At 40.0% G+C, this 20,489-nt stretch overlaps 1 protein-coding gene across 1 annotated transcript; it reads left to right on the top strand.

Annotated features, from left to right (window-relative positions):
- The first annotated feature begins 872 nt into the window (after positions 1-872).
- Positions 873-16,064, top strand: LOC135479150 (phospholipid scramblase 1-like). Its single transcript, XM_064758910.1, has 8 exons — positions 873-931; positions 4,293-4,444; positions 4,815-4,976; positions 5,372-5,449; positions 10,170-10,309; positions 11,620-11,784; positions 12,368-12,529; positions 15,598-16,064. Exons 2-8 carry the CDS (start codon positions 4,345-4,347, stop codon positions 15,649-15,651), a joined length of 861 nt encoding a protein of 286 aa, XP_064614980.1. The 5' UTR covers positions 873-931; positions 4,293-4,344; the 3' UTR covers positions 15,652-16,064.
- Positions 16,065-20,489: the final 4,425 nt, after the last annotated feature.

The following is a 20,489-nucleotide window of genomic DNA, read 5'->3' as shown; positions in this document are numbered from 1 at the left end:
TTACCTGTTATTTCTGATTATTATCACTATAATTTCCAATTATTATCAATACTTCTCTGAATATAATCCAATGTTGTTTATTTCCCTATACCTTAAATCCCATGTTACCTTTCACCTCTTCGACTGCTTGATGCTGCCTACGAGTGAGGTGCTCGGATGTGCGCGGTCTCGAATAGGCTGCTAGAAAGCAGCTAGATCGACGATAAGCGTATAAATCAGGAATCGAGATGTCTGCAGATGGTATGTGTAGGTCAGCGCCAGATAATTCGGTGAGGGCTGACGCCTTAATTAGGCTACTCAAGGTCCGAGAATTAGTTGTTCAAGTTCCAAATAATAATTGATAACTGCTCCGTGTATTTGATTGGTCTGTTCTAGTCCGCGTGCACCAATCGATTTGTTGTAGAAGCACACTTCCACGACACCTACATATATAACCTATATGAACCACGGGGCCTCCGACATCCTAACACACTCGAGTGTACGAAGCGAAGACAACAGAGAGTAATATTACGCCTATATATAGGCTATGTCATGCAGCATTATATCCGAATAGTGGTTTTTAAGACAGAAGGGTTGAATGAACACAAAACAAAATTTCCCACACAGTCCCACAGAATGCAAAACAAATACCTGAAATTTAACCTAAATATAAGAATTGATTTTTTATTATTATTATTTTTTTTTAAAGCTATTATCTTTCTACACGAATCGGTGACTTGGACTAAATGTATGCTGTTCCCCCTCCGCTCTCATGGCGGAGTTTGTATATCCCGCCATATGTTGTGCCCATGCGTAGTGCTCGGCAGACTATGACATTTCCGTTCTGCTAGTGCAAGCGCCAATTATCTGTCGACGGATGCTACGTCAGTTCTCTCGTCAACTGTCTAAACATTATCAACTCGCCACGGCTGACAGGTTTCACGAAAAACAGGTAAGCAGTTACGAGATCCGCATCTTAGAGCTAATTTTGTTAACTGGCAGATGCATTTGAACTGAAGTTGTCAATATAATATTGAGCTCAGACATAACTTGCTTGAACCAAGGCGCCTGAAGTATGCGGCTGTTGTTGTTGTTCAATTCACTTCTAGTTTGACAGCTTCGAGTACTGGCCGCAAATACAAACATAGCCAGTCCAAAGTTATACTTATGGAGCACTTTTTAGCATCCACAACGTTCGCCATCAGTTCGCGTGATTAATTTATCGCAGTACTAAAATAAAGGATAAGATGACAAACAACTTCAGTGTTGCACCAGAACTTGCACAAGTGAAAATCGTTTATTTTCTTTAATTTTATTTCGGTTCCATTCGCCGTTGGTTATTTTATGAAGATCCTCTGGCAAGCCAACTGTTGCCGGTTGGCCATAGGTGTGGAGTGGGGCAACTCTTATCGAACAACGTAGTTTCAAGAGTTACAAACGCAGGATTTTCATTTAGAATTAGACAAGGAGGTCAGAGTGCAAAAGTAGGCGACCAAATTGATGCCACAATTATGCCACAATTACTATTGATTTAAATAGCGAGAATATTAAAAGTAGGCAGCCACAGGGAGGCAGTAGACAGCTGTCTGCAGCTTGCTACTTGCCCTTTTTGAACATTCTGCAAACAGAACAGAAACAGCCCTGCATCTGTCAGATTGATGGAAATTAGGAACATTTACAGCTGTTCACAGGCGCATTAAATCTTCCCTATCATGAGTCAACGTCAATCGTGTGGTCTCTGTAATTAGAAACAAATATTTCGAATATACGGCACAATTTACTGTAGCAGGTTTCTCTGTCCATAATGATTTTCCATAGAATTCTGGTCGTGACAGTGCCTATGATAGTCTGGTATAGTACCAATAGCAGACATTCGGTGCGTAAGGGTGGGTGGGTGGGTGATGGTTTAGAATTTGATGTGTTGCCAGATGTACCATCATGTAAGCGAATCCAAATGTAGCGGTGGAGAAAAACGTCGAGCCGGAGTTTTGCCATTTATTTTGGAATTTCTTTCTAGTAAGGTAGGCCAACGCCCAAACAATATGTGGGTTTTACTAAGAATACCTATAGAAACATTCAATTTGATAGAAGGCTACAAGCACTTCAGTGCACTCTCGCCGTCAGTTAGGTTAAAGCAAAGCCATGTGGTAGGGCTAGGCTAGCCCTAGGATTGTGCTATGGCACTCACATCTGTCCACAAAAAATAAACACATTTTCAGGACCTATACCATAGCAGTTCATGAGTTATCGAGATGTTGGCTGCACTACAGTAGGCCCTGAAATTGTTCTTTTGTCTCAATTTGTGTTATTGCTATGGACTATGCTAGGGAAGATTTAATGCGCGTGTGAACAGCTGTAAATGTTCCTTACCGTTAATCCAACACATTGGGGCTGTTTCGCTCTGTAACTTTTGCAGTTGTGTCACTCAGTAAGATTTACCCCACTCCACAATGATTGATTTGTGTGTGCCATGCATTTTAACTGTGTTTTGAATGGCTGCTATTGATGTAGAAAAATGACCTTTTCAGAGTGAAAAATTTCAACATTGACTTAACTGCTTTGCTCCTACAGTAGTCCATCTAGATAGCCTTAGTGTGCCATTTAAATATTCAGAAATTCATTGTAACGCTGAGTCCATCCCAGCCTCAGTGGAACCAGTCTCAATGAGGTTGGCGATGCCGGCAGCCAAACTTACTTTTTTATGCCCTTCTGGTTCACATTGTGCTATCTGGTCAAAACTAAGCCATACCTAACAAATATTGTGCAAATGAAAGAATGATTTGCTGATTTTTACTGAACCAATGAGGCTTGAATACACCTCTCAGTCATTTGGCTTCGACTTTAGTTTCAAGAAATTCGTGACAAGGAAGCTACAGGCTACATTTATTCTGCTACTTCTTGAAAGAGCATAGAACTGTGAACGTAGCTGTGTACTTTAACCAGAGTTTCTAGTTTCTATTTTATATTTAATTTTCTGTCAGTGAGTGTAATGTAAATATGTATGTATGTTCGTAAGCTTGGGGTTAAATGTCGTACTTATCAATTTTTCATATGGCGAGGAAATATTAGGTGTGTGTACACATATTGTGTCTTCTTGTGGCAGGGTGAGTCCATGTGGCCAAAAGTGTGGCCACCACGGAAGTATTGTGCCAAAGACACCAGGCCTGACACCCCACCCTGTCACATTATACTGACACTAGGGTCCAAACTTGTTTCCTTGCTGTAAACTGTCTGTGCTAAGAACAAAGCGAAGCAGCAGGAAGTACCATATTAAAAGTCTTTGGTATATGTATGCCTCAACCCGAGGTCTTGACTTAGAGGCAGACGCTCTAACCATTAGGCATGTTAGAACATTGTTGAGCACCAAGTGAAATAAGTACATGTATTGTAGAAGTGACCCTCAGAAGCTGAGCCGTCCATACTGCCTTAGCCCAGATCAATAGTAGGGGTGACCCTCAGAAGCTGAGCCGTCCATACTGCCTTAGCCCAGATCAATAGTAGGGGTGACCCTCAGAAGCTGAGCTGTCCATACTGCCTTAGCCCAGATCAATAGTAGGGGTGACCCTCAGAAGCTGAGCTGTCCATACTGCCTTAGCCCAGATCAATAGTAGGGGTGACACTGAGAAGCTGAGCTGTCCATACTGCCTTAGCCCAGATCAATAGGAGGGGTGACCCTCAGAAGCTGAGCTGTCCATACTGCCTTAGCCCAGATCAATAGTAGGGGTGACCCTCAGAAGCTGAGCTGTCCATACTGCCTGAGCCCAGATCAATAGTAGGGGTGACCCTCAGAAGCTGAGCTGTCCATACTGCCTGAGCCCAGATCAATAGTAGGAGTGACCCTCAGAAGCTGAGCTGTCCATACTGCCTGAGCCCAGATCAATAGTAGGGGTGACCCTCAGAAGCTGAGCTGTCCATACTGCCTGAGCCCAGATCAATAGTAGGGGTGACCCTCAGAAGCTGAGCTGTCCATACTGCCTGAGCCCAGATCAATAGTAGGAGTGACCCTCAGAAGCTGAGCTGTCCATACTGCCTGAGCCCAGATCAATAGTAGGGGTGACCCTCAGAAGCTGAGCTGTCCATACTGCCTGAGCCCATATCAATAGTAGGGGTGACCCTCAGAAGCTGAGCTGTCCATACTGCCTGAGCCCAGATCAATAGTAGGGGTGACCCTCAGAAGCTGAGCTGTCCATACTGCCTGAGCCCAGATCAATAGCTCCTGATCAGTGTGAACAACTAACAACAATGAAATGAAGCTATACACATATACATATATCTGTATGTATGTAATTATTATTAGTTTTTTTCATTTGTAGTTGTAGCCCATGACTTGACAGGTAATTTGCTTCAGAAATTGTGCCCCTGAAGATGTCGTACCCACAAAATCCTCCTTACCCGCAAAATCCCCAGTACCCCCCAGGTGAAGGTTATCACCAGGGTCAGGGCCAGCCTATCACCATGCAGCCAAGTAAGTCAGATTGCATCTTGCTGATCAATTCTGTAAATGACCTAAGACTTCACTCAAGTTGACCAAGTTGCACATTTGGCGTGAATATTGATTCTTAAGAGTCCAGTTTGTCTTAGAAAGCTTAAGGTGGGAATGATATATCCTACTGGAAATGTGAAAGTTTCAGCTGCAAAAGTACATATCCTATTTTGTGACACTTATTTGACTGTAAAAATGCAACTTTTGTAACAAAACTTTAAGGCATTTAGCATATTTAAAAAGAAACTTCTTTGCATAGTGTCTTTTGTATTGTCAAACAAATAAAGGAAGATCTGATTTGAAAGGGTATTCATATTTTCTGTAGTAAAATTGTGCTTGGTGATATTTTCAGTCCAGCCTTATCAGCCAGGCATGCCAGCTGGACCAGGTGGCCCTATGGGTCCAGGGTGGATGGCTATGCCACATGCCCCTCCCCCGAACTGCCCTCCGGGTCTGGAATACCTTAGTCAGATAGACCAACTGCTGGTCAAACAGAAAATGGAAATTCTTGAAGGTACGACGCTAATACAACGTGTATGTGATGAACTATGGCCAGGGCGAGCTTAGTTTGATTCTTCTTGTCATATTACTGTTTACAAGTTACATTAAATAACTCTGAGATTCAAATGTTTCTTGCTCGATATTGGTGAGAATGTATGATTCAGCGGCTGGTTGATCTTGAGTTGTTAGTCCGTTGTAGTTTTTCTAAATGTGTCACATGGTTTTGACTATAGTGCAAAATGATTGGTTGAAATTGTAAAGGACTACCAGCCATTCATTCAAATACAATGCTGCCGTCATATAAGTGAAATATTCTTGAAAACGGCATAAAACACCAATCAAAAAAAAAAAAAATCAAATACAATGTATATGTGTAGACTATTGTTCTTTTTGTTTTTCTTCTCACAGCTTTTTCTGGATTTGAAACCAATAACAAATATGAAATCCTGAACTCCATTGGACAAAGGGTTTATTATGCAGCAGAAGGTAAGTCTACTTATCTCTTTGGCCCTGGAAATCTGACCTCAATCTCAGAAATGTGGCCTCAGTCTGAGTAATAAGCCCTCAGTCCCGAAAATAGATTCTCAGGATCAGAAATGGGGCGTCAGTCCCAGGGAAATGTTCATCAGTCCTTGAAATGGGGCCTCAATCCTAGAAACTTCCTCAGTCTCTCAGTCCTAGAAATGGAACGATACTGGTCCTAGGAACTGAGCCTTAGTCTTGGAAACTGGACCTCAGTCTTGGAAACACAGGACCTCAAACCTAGAACCTAGCCCCCAGTCTTGGAAGAAGGGGCTTAATCTTGGAAGTGGGGTCTCAGTCCTAGAAACTGAGGCCTCATTTTTAGGTCAGTCCTAGGAACTCAAAATATGCTTGAATCAACACCGGGTGAACAGGCAAACAGGTCAAGGAAATAGGGTAACAAATTCCTCCGTGGCTTAGTCTGTTAGCGAGCTAGCACAGCGTAATGACCCAGAAGCCTCTCACTAGTGCAGTTGCTGTGAGTTCAAGTCCAGCTCATGGGGGGCTTCCTCTCTGGCTGTAAGTGGGAAGGTCTGTCAGCAACCTGCGGATGGCTGTGGGTTTCCAATGGGCTCTGCCCAGTTTCCTCCCACAATGGTTTTACGACTGGCCGCCATCATAAACTGAAATATTCTTGAATACTGCATAAAACACCAATGACAAACACAAGACGGCATTTTTGGCAGAAAAACTAATAATCAGCAAGAACTTACTTGGTTTTAATAGCTGGTTCCGCATAATGTAAAATGCTTAACAGAAGCACATGTACACACAAGACATGTTGCCAAGCAATACACCAGAACTGGTTGCACTGTGCATGTGTAAACAAGTGTGACACCTGCTCCAAATTTTCACATGAACGCGTCTGCCGCTCGAAACACAAAGACGTGGGAGTGTTTTTGCTTCTCCGCTGATCCTGCTGTTGGCGACTACAGTAGTAAAAGGTTCAGGGGGTAATGTTAAAACACAGATTTAATAAAAAAAGATCTCAATTTTCGACAAAATCATTTGATTTTTTTCTATTTCTTGGACCATTTGATTTTTTAGAAGAGTCCATCTGACACAACGAGACCACGTATCCAACCCTGATTTTTAACCCAGGATTTTTTTAAAGCTATCATCAGAGGGGATGTTTGAATAACCTGACATATTTTTTTTCACAATAATTGCCCATGGCGAGTTGCTGTGCCGTCTCATCATTCAATTTATACATACAGATTTATTTATTTGATTGGTGTTTTTTGCCGTACTCAAGAATATTTAACTCAAGAATAATTTAAGTTATTCGACGGCAGCCAGCATTATGATAGAAGGAAACCGGGCAGAGCTTGGGGGAAACCCACGACCATCCGCAGGTTGCTGACCTTCCCACTTGTGGCCGGAGAGGAAGCCAGCATGATCTGGACATAAACTCACAGCAACCACATTGGTGAGAGGCTCCTGGGTCATTACGCTGCGCTAGCCCGCTAACCAACTGAGTCACAGAGGCCCCTTACAAACAGATAGGCATTGACCCTATACCAGTAGTCTTAATTCAGTACGTTAGAAGTGGCTATTTTTTTTAGGACAAATATCGTAATACGTGTATACATGCACGTGTGTGTATGTCCATATATCTGTGATGGAGTTTGACTTGAAAAGAAAGAATGACTTGAAAGGATACGATCAGTGGCTGAAGAACATTGTAAATAACCAGAATCCTGTTACATTAAGGTTACCTTGCAGATACATGTTGAAAAATAATAATGCATTTGTAATAAGAAATGATATGTAAAATGTGATGTAAAATTTAGGACATCGTGTACATTTAAGGTTTCTTTTACATGCATTTGACGTGTTAGCACTTCATATACCTGCTGCTGATTATTCACTTTTTTTTTTTTTTCACACATTTTGTGATTCAAATATTTTACATATTTACGGTACTTGTATATGTATTCCATTAAAGCCAGTTTGGAGATATAATACTGGTACAGTGTACATGTAATTAGCCTGTCTGACTAACCCCTCTTCAGCATGGCAGGCAAAAGCACTTGTAATGTACGCACAATTATCTCTCTGTAGACCAGAGCTAGTATGAATATGTCAGTTGGGGCCTGTTATGATAGCCTGAACAGTTTCACATGAAAGCTATAGGCTTCACAGTTCCTGCAGATGTTGAACGGTTATTGTTTATTGATCAGAAACCAAAACTGAATGAACTAGCTCTTTTTTTGATTTGTGAATCAATGCTATGTGACAGTACTAATTGTTCATGGGACATGGTAGAAACGCATTCATGCCTTACCTCTAACATCAGTCTCCATTAGTACAATGATGTTGTTTGGGAGTAGGGGTTTGTGTCTCAGTAATACCGTGTTCATATAAGTGGGGCATGTTGTATGTTAGCCAATGGTAGCCTGTGACAAGTTGAAGCCTGTTGTATGCATGTATGTTTATTTTATTTATGTGATTCGTGTTTTACGCCGAGCTCAAGAATATTTCACTGATAAGATGGCAGTCAGCATTGTGGTGAGAGGAAACCGGGCACAGCCCAGGGGAAACCCACAACCATCCGCAGTTTGCTGGCAGACCTGTGCATGTATAATATAGGAAGGAACACAGTGGGATGATGCAGGCACATGTAATTGTTAAAGTCAAGTCAGCAGTATATGAGGGCTTTTAGGGAGCAAAACTCCTCTGACACCCTAATTCGTCAACCTTTCCGCATCCGAAAGTGCAACTTTCAGTCAAATTTACACACATTGACAATGAGATTTTGGAGACAAAACATTGATTAGATTGGCCATTTTCAGGGCTTCACTAAAAGTATAATTTTATCAGTCTGCATAGAATAATGCCTTCAGAATATGCCTGAATAAACACCTTGCAAACACGCAAAAAGATTGAAGAATTACAGTAAGTAAACTTGTAAATGTCTCACTGCTAGGATAGATAATGTGAAGGTTCCTGGAACTATGTGCAACAGTACAACAGCAACATGGTAAATAATTTAGGGAACACATTTGTGAGGGAAAAGTGTACATACTCTCAAAATCACATAGCTGTATAATGAGGACCCTTCACCTTGTGTAAACATGGTAAATGGATGGCGTTGTTGCAGCGTCAGTACATGTTTAATGAATGTAAGTCAGACAGGCACTCAGCCCATCACAGATGAATCAGAATTATAGCCATTGGTGAAGTTTCCCGTTTTTAAATGTGTACGACATCACACAAGGATATAATGAGAACCATTTACTGCTCCAGGAATACACCTACTCCAGTTAACTTTGTGATGTATATGTACATGGAGGGTCTTAAAATACTGTATTTAACCTTAAGTTTGGCATGAAAAAAATTTCACTTTCACTTTCAGAAGCACCAAGCCTTAAAATGATATTTTAGAAGGCAGCACTTAAGTTTTTGTGAAAAAAAAAAATTAGTCAAACTTTCCCCCCAAAAAAACAAACTCTTCAGGATGCGGTATTACATGGATAAATCAATCAAAATCAAGAAAAATCTGTCACCTGTAAAATGCTAAACTTAGGCGAAATACAAATACAGTAACCAAAGTTTTAAAATCCTGTCCCTCTTTATAATGTACTGGTTCATGTACTGTACCTGGCACAGTTGGTAGAATGTCCGCTTCAGGAGCGTTAGATCCAGGGTCAGTCCTGGCTCGAGTCACACCTAAGACCATAAAAGAGGAAGTTTTAACTTGCTCGCTGGGCGTTTAGCGTGAAGGGGATAGTGCAGTAGAACTGGTAGACCCATATCAGTATAATGGCTCGGGCGGAGCAGCTTACTAGCTTTTGGTATGGCGTCTTAGTGAAGCTGCACTAGATAAAAGAGCGGTGGAAATCCGTCCTGCAACAAGAGGGCACATTACAAGCACAATAAGGATTCCTGCGTCGTCATATGACTGAAAAATTGTTAAGTATGACATTAAACCTCAAGCACCTTCTCACTCTTTACTGTACCTGACATTTTAAAGAGCAGTGGTTTATTCTGGTCGCCTAGGTTTACTCCACTGATACACATGATTGTCACTTAAATGAGAAATATCTGATTATACAGTTCTTGACAAGTTACAAGTTGTTTAGGCCTTGACCTATCAGCAGTGGCTGTCACTCGCACCTGGATTGACAATAAACAGTTGAAGATACTTGGATGACTGTAATATACACAATGTAATGTTGTCTTCCATCAGTATTGTGTTTGCATATCTGCAAGTGTGCTACAGTTTGTAAGTAACTTGCCAAAGGTTGGTGGTTTACGCCTGGTACTCAAGCATCCTCCACCCATAAAAATGATCGCCATAATACAAGTGCAAAATTCTTGAGTTGGACATTAAACAGCAATCAGATAAATAAATATATCAGAAATCCATGACAGAGACGTGTACAAGACTTGATTGTGCCAGAATACTGCAAATGAACAATAACCAAAGTTGTCTACCTTACACGGTGGAGATTGTTGGTTCAATCCCAAGTCTGGTCACACACAAGATGTTTAAAATGCCATTCTTGCTACTTTTCTGTCTGCCTGGTGTCAGTATATTGTGACTGGGTGGGGTTTCATGGGACACTTAACACTTGCAAGGTAACTGCACATGTGAAATGACCCTGCTATAAATACACTGCCATTTATCCAGTAATGTGATGATAATGCATGTTGATTTTTATTTTTTCGTATCTTGCAGAAACAAACTTTTGTGTTCGTAATTGCTGTGGCGCTCGTCGTCCTTTCCACATGCGTATCATGGACAACACCTGTCAACAGGTGATCCGTCTGAACCGAGCGTTCAGGTGTGAATCCTGCTTCTGCTTCTGCTGTCTACAGGTATGCCGGTGTAAAACTTTAGTAGCGCGATGTTATAACTGTCAACAGGTGTTCCATCAGAACCGACCCATCAGCCCAGACTCCTATCTGATTAAAGTCGTTGATATCTCGTATTTTGTCTCTCCTACATGTAAGGTATGGGAAATGAGACTTTATGCACGATACCAGCAAGCAGAACTACTGAGGTGTGAACAGACGGTTTCTGTATATTTTGACACGAGCTGTGAGGTATCGTGTTTCCAACTACAATGCACACTTTTCTATTCTGGGTTTGTAAGAAAAGCTGAAGAAACGTGCATGTCTGTGTGATTCAATTATTACACAAGTCCATATCAGAGTAGCCTTTGAAATCATATTACATGCCCTAATTCGTCAACCTTTTCAACCACCTCTGCAACCAGTATTTTGAAACATTCTGAGTGGCACAAACAAGTCTTTTTTTTTTTTTGCGTCATTTTCATATTGAATGGTTGAATAAATTCCAGTGAAAAAAGTACTTTAGTGGTTAAAAAGGTTGGTTTATATTATGTACATTTCTCAGTGTTGAATTGGATTGTAAAATCCTGTACATGTACATGCTTGATGTATTTTAAATAAAAAAAAAATAGTGTTGAAATAGTTTCTTAAAGTCTATGAATCATGCACAAAATTTTACGCATTTTGTATCTCATATCCTTTATATGTGATTCTAATTGCTCTGTTGGCTATACCTTGTTACACTCATTTTGATTTAGGTAGAATCTTGTGTCATGCAACTTTGGTTTGCTCAGTGTAAGTGTGACATTTCGCAACATTTGCCACTGCGGAAGTTTCCATGTTTTTGTTTTATTTTAATTATTTGTTAGCTGCATCCAGAATGTTTTACATATGTAGCAAAATTAAAATACATCGATTTAAGAAATGGTTTGTACTAAAATTTCACTCCAGCATAGGGCAGAGATGCAAACATGTATGCTAGTCTGCAGATTGTCAGGACACATATGGTGTGGGTTCATACCCGGCTTTGGGCAGATAATTTGTAAATCACCCGTTCTTGTTTATTTGTGGTGCCTTGTCATATGGTTTAAATCCCCTGCCTATAAAACTGACATCTTATGAGTTAAAAATTCTTGGGTACAGCATTAAATAAACAAATTCATTTTTAATAGTTGTAAACAGGTCTTGAGATTGTGCTTTGTTGTTGTTTTTTAATATAAAAAGGAAGTAGAGGCATCCTATCTAACATAGTTGGCTATATGGGACGTTATTTTTGTCCTGTGTTACCCCTGATTTACCGCTTGTCATTAAGGTTATATTGTGTTGTTGTTTAGAAAGTAGAAGTGGAGGCACCCCCTGGTAACATAGTGGGCTATATCCGTCAACAGTGCAGTCCGTGTTACCCACGATTCACCATTAGGAACGCACAGGACGAGACGGTTCTGAAGATCTCGGGCCCATGCTGTACTTGGAGCATGTGCGGAGACGTGGAATTTGACGTAAGTTTTGCTGTTCATATGCATTTACATATCGGGGTTTGTTTGCTCATTGGCCCCAGGATGACAAAGCAATCTTAGACTTATGTCAAAATTTGAATAATTAAACTTGTTTCAATATTTCTTTCTGTTATTTTGGCTTAAATTTGTTATGCAATAAATTTCCCAGAATTTATGTTGTCAAGTAATAATTTGACCTTGTTACATTAGAAATAACAATTTTAACTTAAGGCTAAGATCGTTTCATGATCCCGAGGTCTGACCCGAGGATCACGAAGCTGTTTTCGTGAAACTTGTCTTCCAAATAGTTTCCAGCACTAAAATTGTGACTTACATTGTACATTAGGATTCATGGCATTTACGTTCAAATGTAAGTTCAGGAGCAATACCGCAAGTTTAGACTTAGACTGACTCAAGTCTAAGACAGCTTTGATATCCTGGTGTAGAGCAGTGGTTTACTCCACCATAAAAATACACAATATAATAAATACACCTTCAAAATAGCAGTTGAAAAGGTTGAAGAATTAGGGGATGCACAAAATTCATGAGTAAGGCATTTAACAAGAACGAAATAATGGTGTTGCAGGTGTTGACAGGGGATGGCAGTAGTCGTGTGGGCAGAATAACCAAGCAGTGGTCAGGGCTGGGCAAGGAGTACTTCACCGATGCAGACAACTTTGGTATTTCCTTCCCCATGGACCTGGACGTTAACATGAAGGCAGTCATGCTGGGAGCTGTGTTCTTAATCGTGAGTGTAATGCTCCGTAGACACTACTGTGGGTAGTTCAATTAAATTAAATGTTGAGGTCTGTTTTCAACAATATCTGATGTATGTCTGCCTCAATCTTTAATCATTGAACTGAAAAATCCAGCCAGGCAAATAAATACCAGAAATTGTCAAAACTACACCTCAGTTATTCCCTAGGATCCTTATGCACTGCAGTAGAGTGGAATGTCCACCACACAAAGAGGGATTTTTTTTTTTTTTTTTTTTGATTGGTGTTTTACGCCGTACTCAAGAATATTTCACTTATACGACGGCGGCCAGCATTATGGTAGGTAGAAACCGGGCACAGCCCGGGGGAAACCCACGACCATCCACAGGTTGCTGTCAGACCTTCCCACTTACGGCCGGAGAGGAAGCCAGCATGAGCTGGACTTGAACTCACAGCAACCGCATTGGTGAGAGGCTCCTGGGTCATTACGCTGCGCTAGCGCGCTAACCGACTGAGCCACGGAGGCCCCCACAAAGAGGGAGATTCAGGGTTAAGTACCTAGCCAAATAATGCATGTATACCTGACATCTTAAAATCAGCACTCTTGGCACTGTACTTGTTAGGCTTGGCACATACTGGTTGGGTCATCGTGCCTGGTGTCAGTATACTGGGACTGGTTGGGGCATCATGTCTGGTGTCAGTATACTGGGACAGGATGGAGCATCGTGTCTGGTGTCAGTGTACTGGGACTGGTTGGGGCATCCTGTCTGGTGTCAGTGTACTGGGACTGGTTGGGGCATCCTGTCTGGTGTCAGCATACTGGGACTGGTTGGGGCATCCTGTCTTGTGTCAGTATACTGGGACTGGTTGGGGCATCCTGTCTGGTGTCAGTGTACTGGGACTGGTTGGGGCATCCTGTCTTGTGTCAGCATACTGGGACTGGATGGGGCATCCTGTCTGGTGTCAGTGTACTGGGACTGATTGGAGCATCATGTCCAGTGCCATCTAGGTGAAATCATCTGAAGTACTGCGATAAAATCCTATACAATAATTATTTTCATACTATTAGAATCAAGGAATATTGAATTAATTGGGACCAATGTACATTATTTTCCAAAAGTAAAGTGATATTTTGTTTGATGTTGCAATTCCCACTGTTAAAAGAAAAGTAAACAAAAAGTCACATGTTGCTTGTATCAAAACTTTCTGTGTGTCAGATAAAATGTGACATTTACAAACACGTGAATATCACAAGATTCCAGGTCTTTGATTGTTATGGAAAAGCCATTGTACGAGTCAGGGGTTTATCACTGATTGGTCAAGCTAACTGACCTACCGATGTGTACCCAAACAGGAAGCATTTGAATTTCAACAATGTGAGTCAGCTGTCACAAGGATGTCTATATATGGCTCCTGTATATATAGTGTTACATGTATGTATTTCAGAGAAGGCAGTGGCCTGTATTACGGTAAATGAAGTAAATTTTCACCATGGGACTCGTAAGGTGTATCCCAGGATTCCTAGCGTTGATTGTGGTTCTGACTGACTATGCGCCGCGGCAGAGCATCGACAGTGGTCAGGGCTTATATGGACAGTCCACTCACGTTTCACTGAGCAGTCAGTTTATGCTCCTGCCACCAACAGTTCATCTTTTTCTCAGTTTTAATCATATTGAATTTAGTTTTCTTCACAAAAGGTGCATCTTGATCCTTTCATGGTCGCCATTAAATGATGAAAGGGAATTCAGGAGAAAACTCTCTGGAGATCGATGAACTTGAATGTGACCATCTAGTAGCTTTACACGTGTGAAGTGGCATGTCAGATATCCCTTAATATGCATTCAGAGCTCTTCATGTACTAAACTATAATAGAATATAGCACCCCACAAATCTTCTCTTGCCAGTTACCAGCAGGTCATGAATCAAACTGCGTTTAGAGCGACAACTTACAGTCCACGTGTCCATTACACTCGTTGATGGCGTAATTTTTGCCAAGAAAGGCATCAAAATGATCTTACCTGTCACTGGCGACACCTGGGCATATTTGCATACTGGTAGTCGTCAAACATGTACTTTATTTTGATGTATAGCCAATCAGTGTGGTGTGAACTTCTAATCTGTCAACAACAGGAACAAATCCTGTCTGACTCCTGATGTGGTGAACTCCGCACACAGTGCTACTGTAAAGGGGTCAAAGTTACTCATGGTTGCTTTCAGAAACTATGTTTTCCGTGTTTAATGGGGAGATTCCCGATTTCAAAACGTGGGAAAGGTAACTCTTCTGCAATAGGAGGACAGTTTGGAGTGTAACAAAACAAAATGTGCATGTAGACTGACATACCAGTACTAATTTGGAAATACATGGACACAGGAAGCTGACAAGAGATATTTTTTAGTGAAATCCATTTGTACACATATTCGTTGTATAATGAGGGCTCTCAGCAGACAATCGTTCACCAGATAACGGTGTGAGGTGACTTTCACGTAGGCCTAACCCGAATAATCAATTCATCTGCAGAATACATTGTGCATGTACATTCCTTTTTTGGCGTGGTCATGCTTTCAGACAGTGTTTGGAATTTAAAGGTTTGTAATAGACATCGTCTGTCTTAATTCTTTCTTCGATTTCATTCATCGGTATATTTAGAGATGTTCCTGCAGGCCTACGATTTGGGAAACCTGCACACCTCTCTGTCAGTGACTTGACCCCACGTGGCAAGGATTAGCGCCCAGAGCTGCCAAGTGCGGGGTACTGAAACAGGTGGGGTGGAGGTGGGGAGCTAATCATTCTCTTCTGCCGTCTTGCCGCCAACTCAGATTGTGCGAAAGTAAATGACAGAAACTCACATGTGAAACTCTAGGGCATTTACCGTATTGGTTGTTTATTGACCCCATCATGCAACAAAATTTACTGCTTTTTCTGAATGATACATAGGCAGTTTCCTTCTGTTTGTAATTTGCATTATCATATGTGGAGTTGTGTTTCTGCCTTGTTACTTTTAAATTCTCTCTAATGTAAGTACCATATCAGAAATAATTGTTTTTGATTGATTTTTGCATTTCACACACTTGACATGTGTTTTGTCTTGTTTTTTTGCAGGATTTCATGTTCTTTGAAGTAGGCCCAAAATCCAAGAAGAAGATCAAACATTAATGGTAAGAACCAAATGTGTAATGCTTTTATGTTGTTGCCGATGTTTATTTTATAAACCCCGTGTTTTCATATACACCCACCCATGTTTTTATAAACCCCGTGTTTTCATATACACCCACCCATGTTTTTATAAAACCCATGTTTTTATATTCACCCACCCACATTTTTATAAAACCCATGTTTTTATATCCACCTATGTTTTTATACCCACCATATCAACATGTATTCTGGTGAAACATCTTGTGTCAACTACTTGTTAATTCAGTGAGGCAGCGCTGTAATGTGTCAGCATTGTTAAAATAAAACACTGCAGAGATTCACAGAAGTAATGTGGAAAGTGACATTTACCCCAAACAAGGAAGCAGCTATATCTAAAATGATGAGATCTCGCTGACAGCTTTTAAAGGATACCTGAAAAGTAACTATAAAACAGTTATGCTGCTATGCCAAATGAAGAAAATTATAACCTGGAATTTTTTTTAAAAAATTTCATTTTGGGGGTATTTTTAATTACCCCTCTATATTATGCATATTTTCTGTCAACCGTCAGATTTTTTTCAGAAATTACGTCATCGTTGATCTTGCTTGGAACTTGGTGAACACCCCCAAAGTGCCCCAGTGAACCCTGTTGCTACAGTATGGACAGGGTGACCTGTGCATAGATACAGCATGGCTTCTTCGGGCCAGCTTAGCTCCCCTCTATTCGGTCTGTTCACCACACCCTTACCCCCATTTGCCCCAGGCCCGTTCAGTCTGTCCCCGACAGAGTTCATTTTAAACAGGGCTCATCATTGACGTCACCACTGCAAGCTACTTAATTTCTGGAGTGACCAATGGGGAATTAAGAAAAGTGTACTTTAAAATCATTCCCCCCCAACCCCAGGTGAAAGTTGAAAAATTTGTTTGTACTGTTATATGTAATTACACATGATAATCTGCACATTAAGAAATAATATCAAACCATTTCATGTATACTTTAAAGACACCCTTTACGGACACCATGAACCAAGGAACTGAATGTTTGACCATTTAAATGACACCAGAAGTTTATTCATATGTTGGCTACTCAAGGCCAAATTATTCTGAATATGACACAAAAACCTGACGGAAATAAACAAACTAGAATGCATCACTCAAGGAATGGGCACCGCCATTAAGGGAGCATAATCCTCTAGTTATCTCCCCTTGTTCAGCTGATCCCCCTTGATACTCAAGCCAAATTATTCTGAATATGACACAAAAACCTGACGGAAATAAACAAACTAGAATGCATTACTCAAGGAATGGGCACCGCCATCAAGGGAGCATAATCCTCTAGTTATCTCCCCTTATTCAGCTGATCCCCCTTGACCGGTACAAAAATTTCCTGACTGCATGCAAGAGTGACCGAAGCTGCCGGTGACATTCATGAAATTCAGATCATAAATTTAGTAAAAATCTTAGCACTAAACAAGAAGGCAGAGGTGAAGAGGTTATAAGAACGTTGTCTTGTTGGCTGAGCTATCTGGGCCCAATTTCACCCTGTGGCATACAAACATTTTTTTATCCCTACATTTGTCGTATAATGTTTGTATGTCACTTTACCGTAAGATAGCCTTGTATGTGCGCTTACATGTACATGTATGACATCTGTGTGAAACTGGGCCCAGGACTCCCTGCTGTCAGTGCTTAACCTACGTAGGAGGGATAGGAAATAATGAAAACTGGACAGCCTCCCTACTCGAAACTTAAAAACTACTCAAATCTACTCCCTTCACAAACCTGGAACTCAGCCCTCTTGCCTGCGCTGTCTTTAAAGTGTCATGGCTGTATACAACAAAAACAGAGGTGCCATGTGATCTTACAGTAATTTTGAATTCATATCACATGATTATGCTGAGATAATAAAGATCTTACATCTCCCAGTTAACATTGATGTAACTCAAGCATCTACTCGAAACAGTATTCGATTTTTGCAAACAGTTTTTCGTATCATGTATCTTCGTTGCTGGGCTTGGCTGTTCTTGTGTAAATTAATCTTGTTTCTTTTTTCATGATAGCTGCTTATAGTTCCTACTGTTTGTTATTGAAACAATAATAAGAATTTCAATGCAATAGTTTCCATGTTTTTCAGGATAATGCTGATTGCACGTTTGCTAAAATGGAGCTGAGCGAAGTTTAGTTTACTTCAATGTGACCAGTACACTTGTGTTAATTGTGACCTTATGGTCTGTAATATTCACAAATAACTACGAGGTGATTGAAGTCAGAGTTATTTGTACGTTTAGTTTAAGATTATAGGAAACATGTTTCTGTAGCATACAGCTTTGACGTGTTCAGAAGATCATGTGCACTTTGTAAAATTCGCCCCTGTATTTCTGAAAGCTAAGCTGGGAGGATTGAAATAGATCCAGCTAACCCCATGCATGGTGTGGTGATGACATAAGTACAGCTGAAAATTAATGGAGGAATCTTGTTTTTCTTCTCTATTTTCCAGGATATCCTTAACAGTGGCCGCCACTCAACAGCAATTCAGGGCATTTTGGGTGTTCATTGGGCAAAGTTAATACGTAGCTGATGAATTTATTATTAAAAGTAGCGTGAGATGGTATATGTAACCCCCATTCTGAGTATCATACCGTAGTATCCGTAAATGTTAGTAAATGTGGTCTTGTTTAGTTCACAGAAGTTTATACTGTTTTAACAATCTCAACAGGTTTAGAGTAGATTTACTGATTTATACACCTGAACGTTTTATCGTTCCATGTTAATAATCCAGCAACGTGTTTTTGTAGTGAAGCCAAGTTTAATGGACATTTTTGAACAGAATTTTAATATTTTTTTTTTATCATTTTTAAATAGTATTTGATTTAAATGACTGATTGTTAACAGTGATATAGCTATCCTGATGTTCTTATTGTTGACATGTACATGTAAAGATTGTTTGCATTGATATTATGCTAAATCTTGTACTGAGACAATTCTGTACTGAGTCTTCTAATCACTTTCTTGTGGTCAGTGGATTACGAGTCATCATTTAAGTATGCACCCATCTGTCATGTCTGTTCTGTGCAGAATCATCTGTTTACAGTTTGTGCTGAGTGATTTTGTCCATTGCTGAGTTATTTGTTGAGTACAGAGTCATCTGTGTCAGCCTAGTGACTAGTTGATATACTTAAGTGTATAGTATGTCTTTCCAGTGCAGAACCACTTGTTCATAACCTGGCCAACAGTTCTGTGTTGAGCCGTCACTGAGGTTGTCATCAGTAGTGTGCCATCGGTCTGACATCAGTAGTGTGCCATCAGTCTGAAATCAGTAGTGTGCCATCAGTCTGAAATCAGTAGTGTGCCATCAGTCTGACATCAGTAGTGTGCATCAGTCTGAAATCAGTAGTGTGCCATCAGTCTGAAAATCGGTAGTGTACCACCAGTCCACCATCGGTGCACATTGACTTAGTACAAAAACAGTGGTTGTTTGTTGATTCCAGACTTTTATGCTTAAGAATAAGTGAATTTTATGTTCAGGGAATTTTCAAGTTTAGCAACTCAACCTATTGTTTTAATTCATACAGTCTTCCTGCATACTGTTGATGTTTACTAATTGTTCTTGCTAATTGATCTGAAGGTTGCTTTTTTAGTGACTTTTGGTTTCTTCGTCTTTATTGTATCTAAGAGTGCCAGTAAGATAAGCGTGGAAAAACTGCTGTTTTTAAGAAAGCTGAAAATATAAGTAATTTACTCCATAGTATTTATGTGCCATTTTTTTTTATGAATTTCAATGTGTTATGTTTTGCTTCTATGTTTATATTGTTCGTTATTGCAGATTTTACCTGTATGTCTAGTTTTTCTCTGTAGGCTATTAGTGTTAACTTTGTATTTTTGATGTAGCATCTATTTACTACTTCTCATGACCAAATTGAAAGATATTGTTCTACTGTTAAAATCGAATACAGGTTTAATTTACCAAGGATGACTGATAAGACTCAAAACATTATTAGCAGAATTCGTTAATATACATCTATACAGATCTATCTACAGATATACATCTGTATACACAATATTTAAAGTGTGTCAAGGTTTTGAAAGACAAATATTTACAGTGTGTGTGTGTGTTTTTTTTTAAATCAGTAAATATTTCCTGTTTTAATTTGTCAAAGAGATAAATTAAAGCCTATTTAATTAAGACTTTAGAGGTCTTATTTAAGCCTAAGAAAATAAGAATTCCATCTTGAAGATAAGAGGCAAGTAGTAGTTAAAATTTTATTGCATGTTTTACAATTTCATTACAACAAATACATGTATAAGCTTTCTTGTACAATGTTTTGTTGTAGTTTGCAGAGTGGGATAGGATCTAATGATTGATATTGAATTGTTTTTTGGGTTTTTTTTTTTAATTTTGTTTACACTATACTCTACAAGATGTCATTTATAATATAAAGGCAGTCAGCTTTATGGGGAAACAAATGGATTTTTGATCATCATGATCAATGCATACACGGGGATTGATTTACACATTTTACACAGGAATATATTGTTTTTTTTTTTGTTCCTTTGTTTCGTTTTTTATGCTCAAAGAGTCAAATTTTGATCCTACACTAATTACACAGAGTACGTGTATTTGCTAATATCATGGCCAATGCTGTCCACATGGGTATCTGGGCTTCCGCTCGAAGTTCCCTAACCCTTGACTTGAAGTTTCAGACTGGGATCACTAAGGCTCCATGCGAAGTCCCTGTCTGTCAAGGTGTAGTGGCTTTTCCATTGGTCTGCCTGATTTTAAATAAATACCTCTTAGTACTTGCTATGGTTTATTCAAGCTTTTCACTAATTTAGTGCACTATATTCATGTCTCCAGGCAT

The sequence above is a fragment of the Liolophura sinensis genome, chromosome 12, assembly GCF_032854445.1.
Source record: "Liolophura sinensis isolate JHLJ2023 chromosome 12, CUHK_Ljap_v2, whole genome shotgun sequence".
Taxonomy (NCBI): Eukaryota; Metazoa; Mollusca; class Polyplacophora; order Chitonida; family Chitonidae; genus Liolophura; species Liolophura sinensis.
The sequence above is the reverse complement of the archived record's forward strand: the minus strand, read 5'-3'. Positions and strand labels throughout refer to the sequence as shown.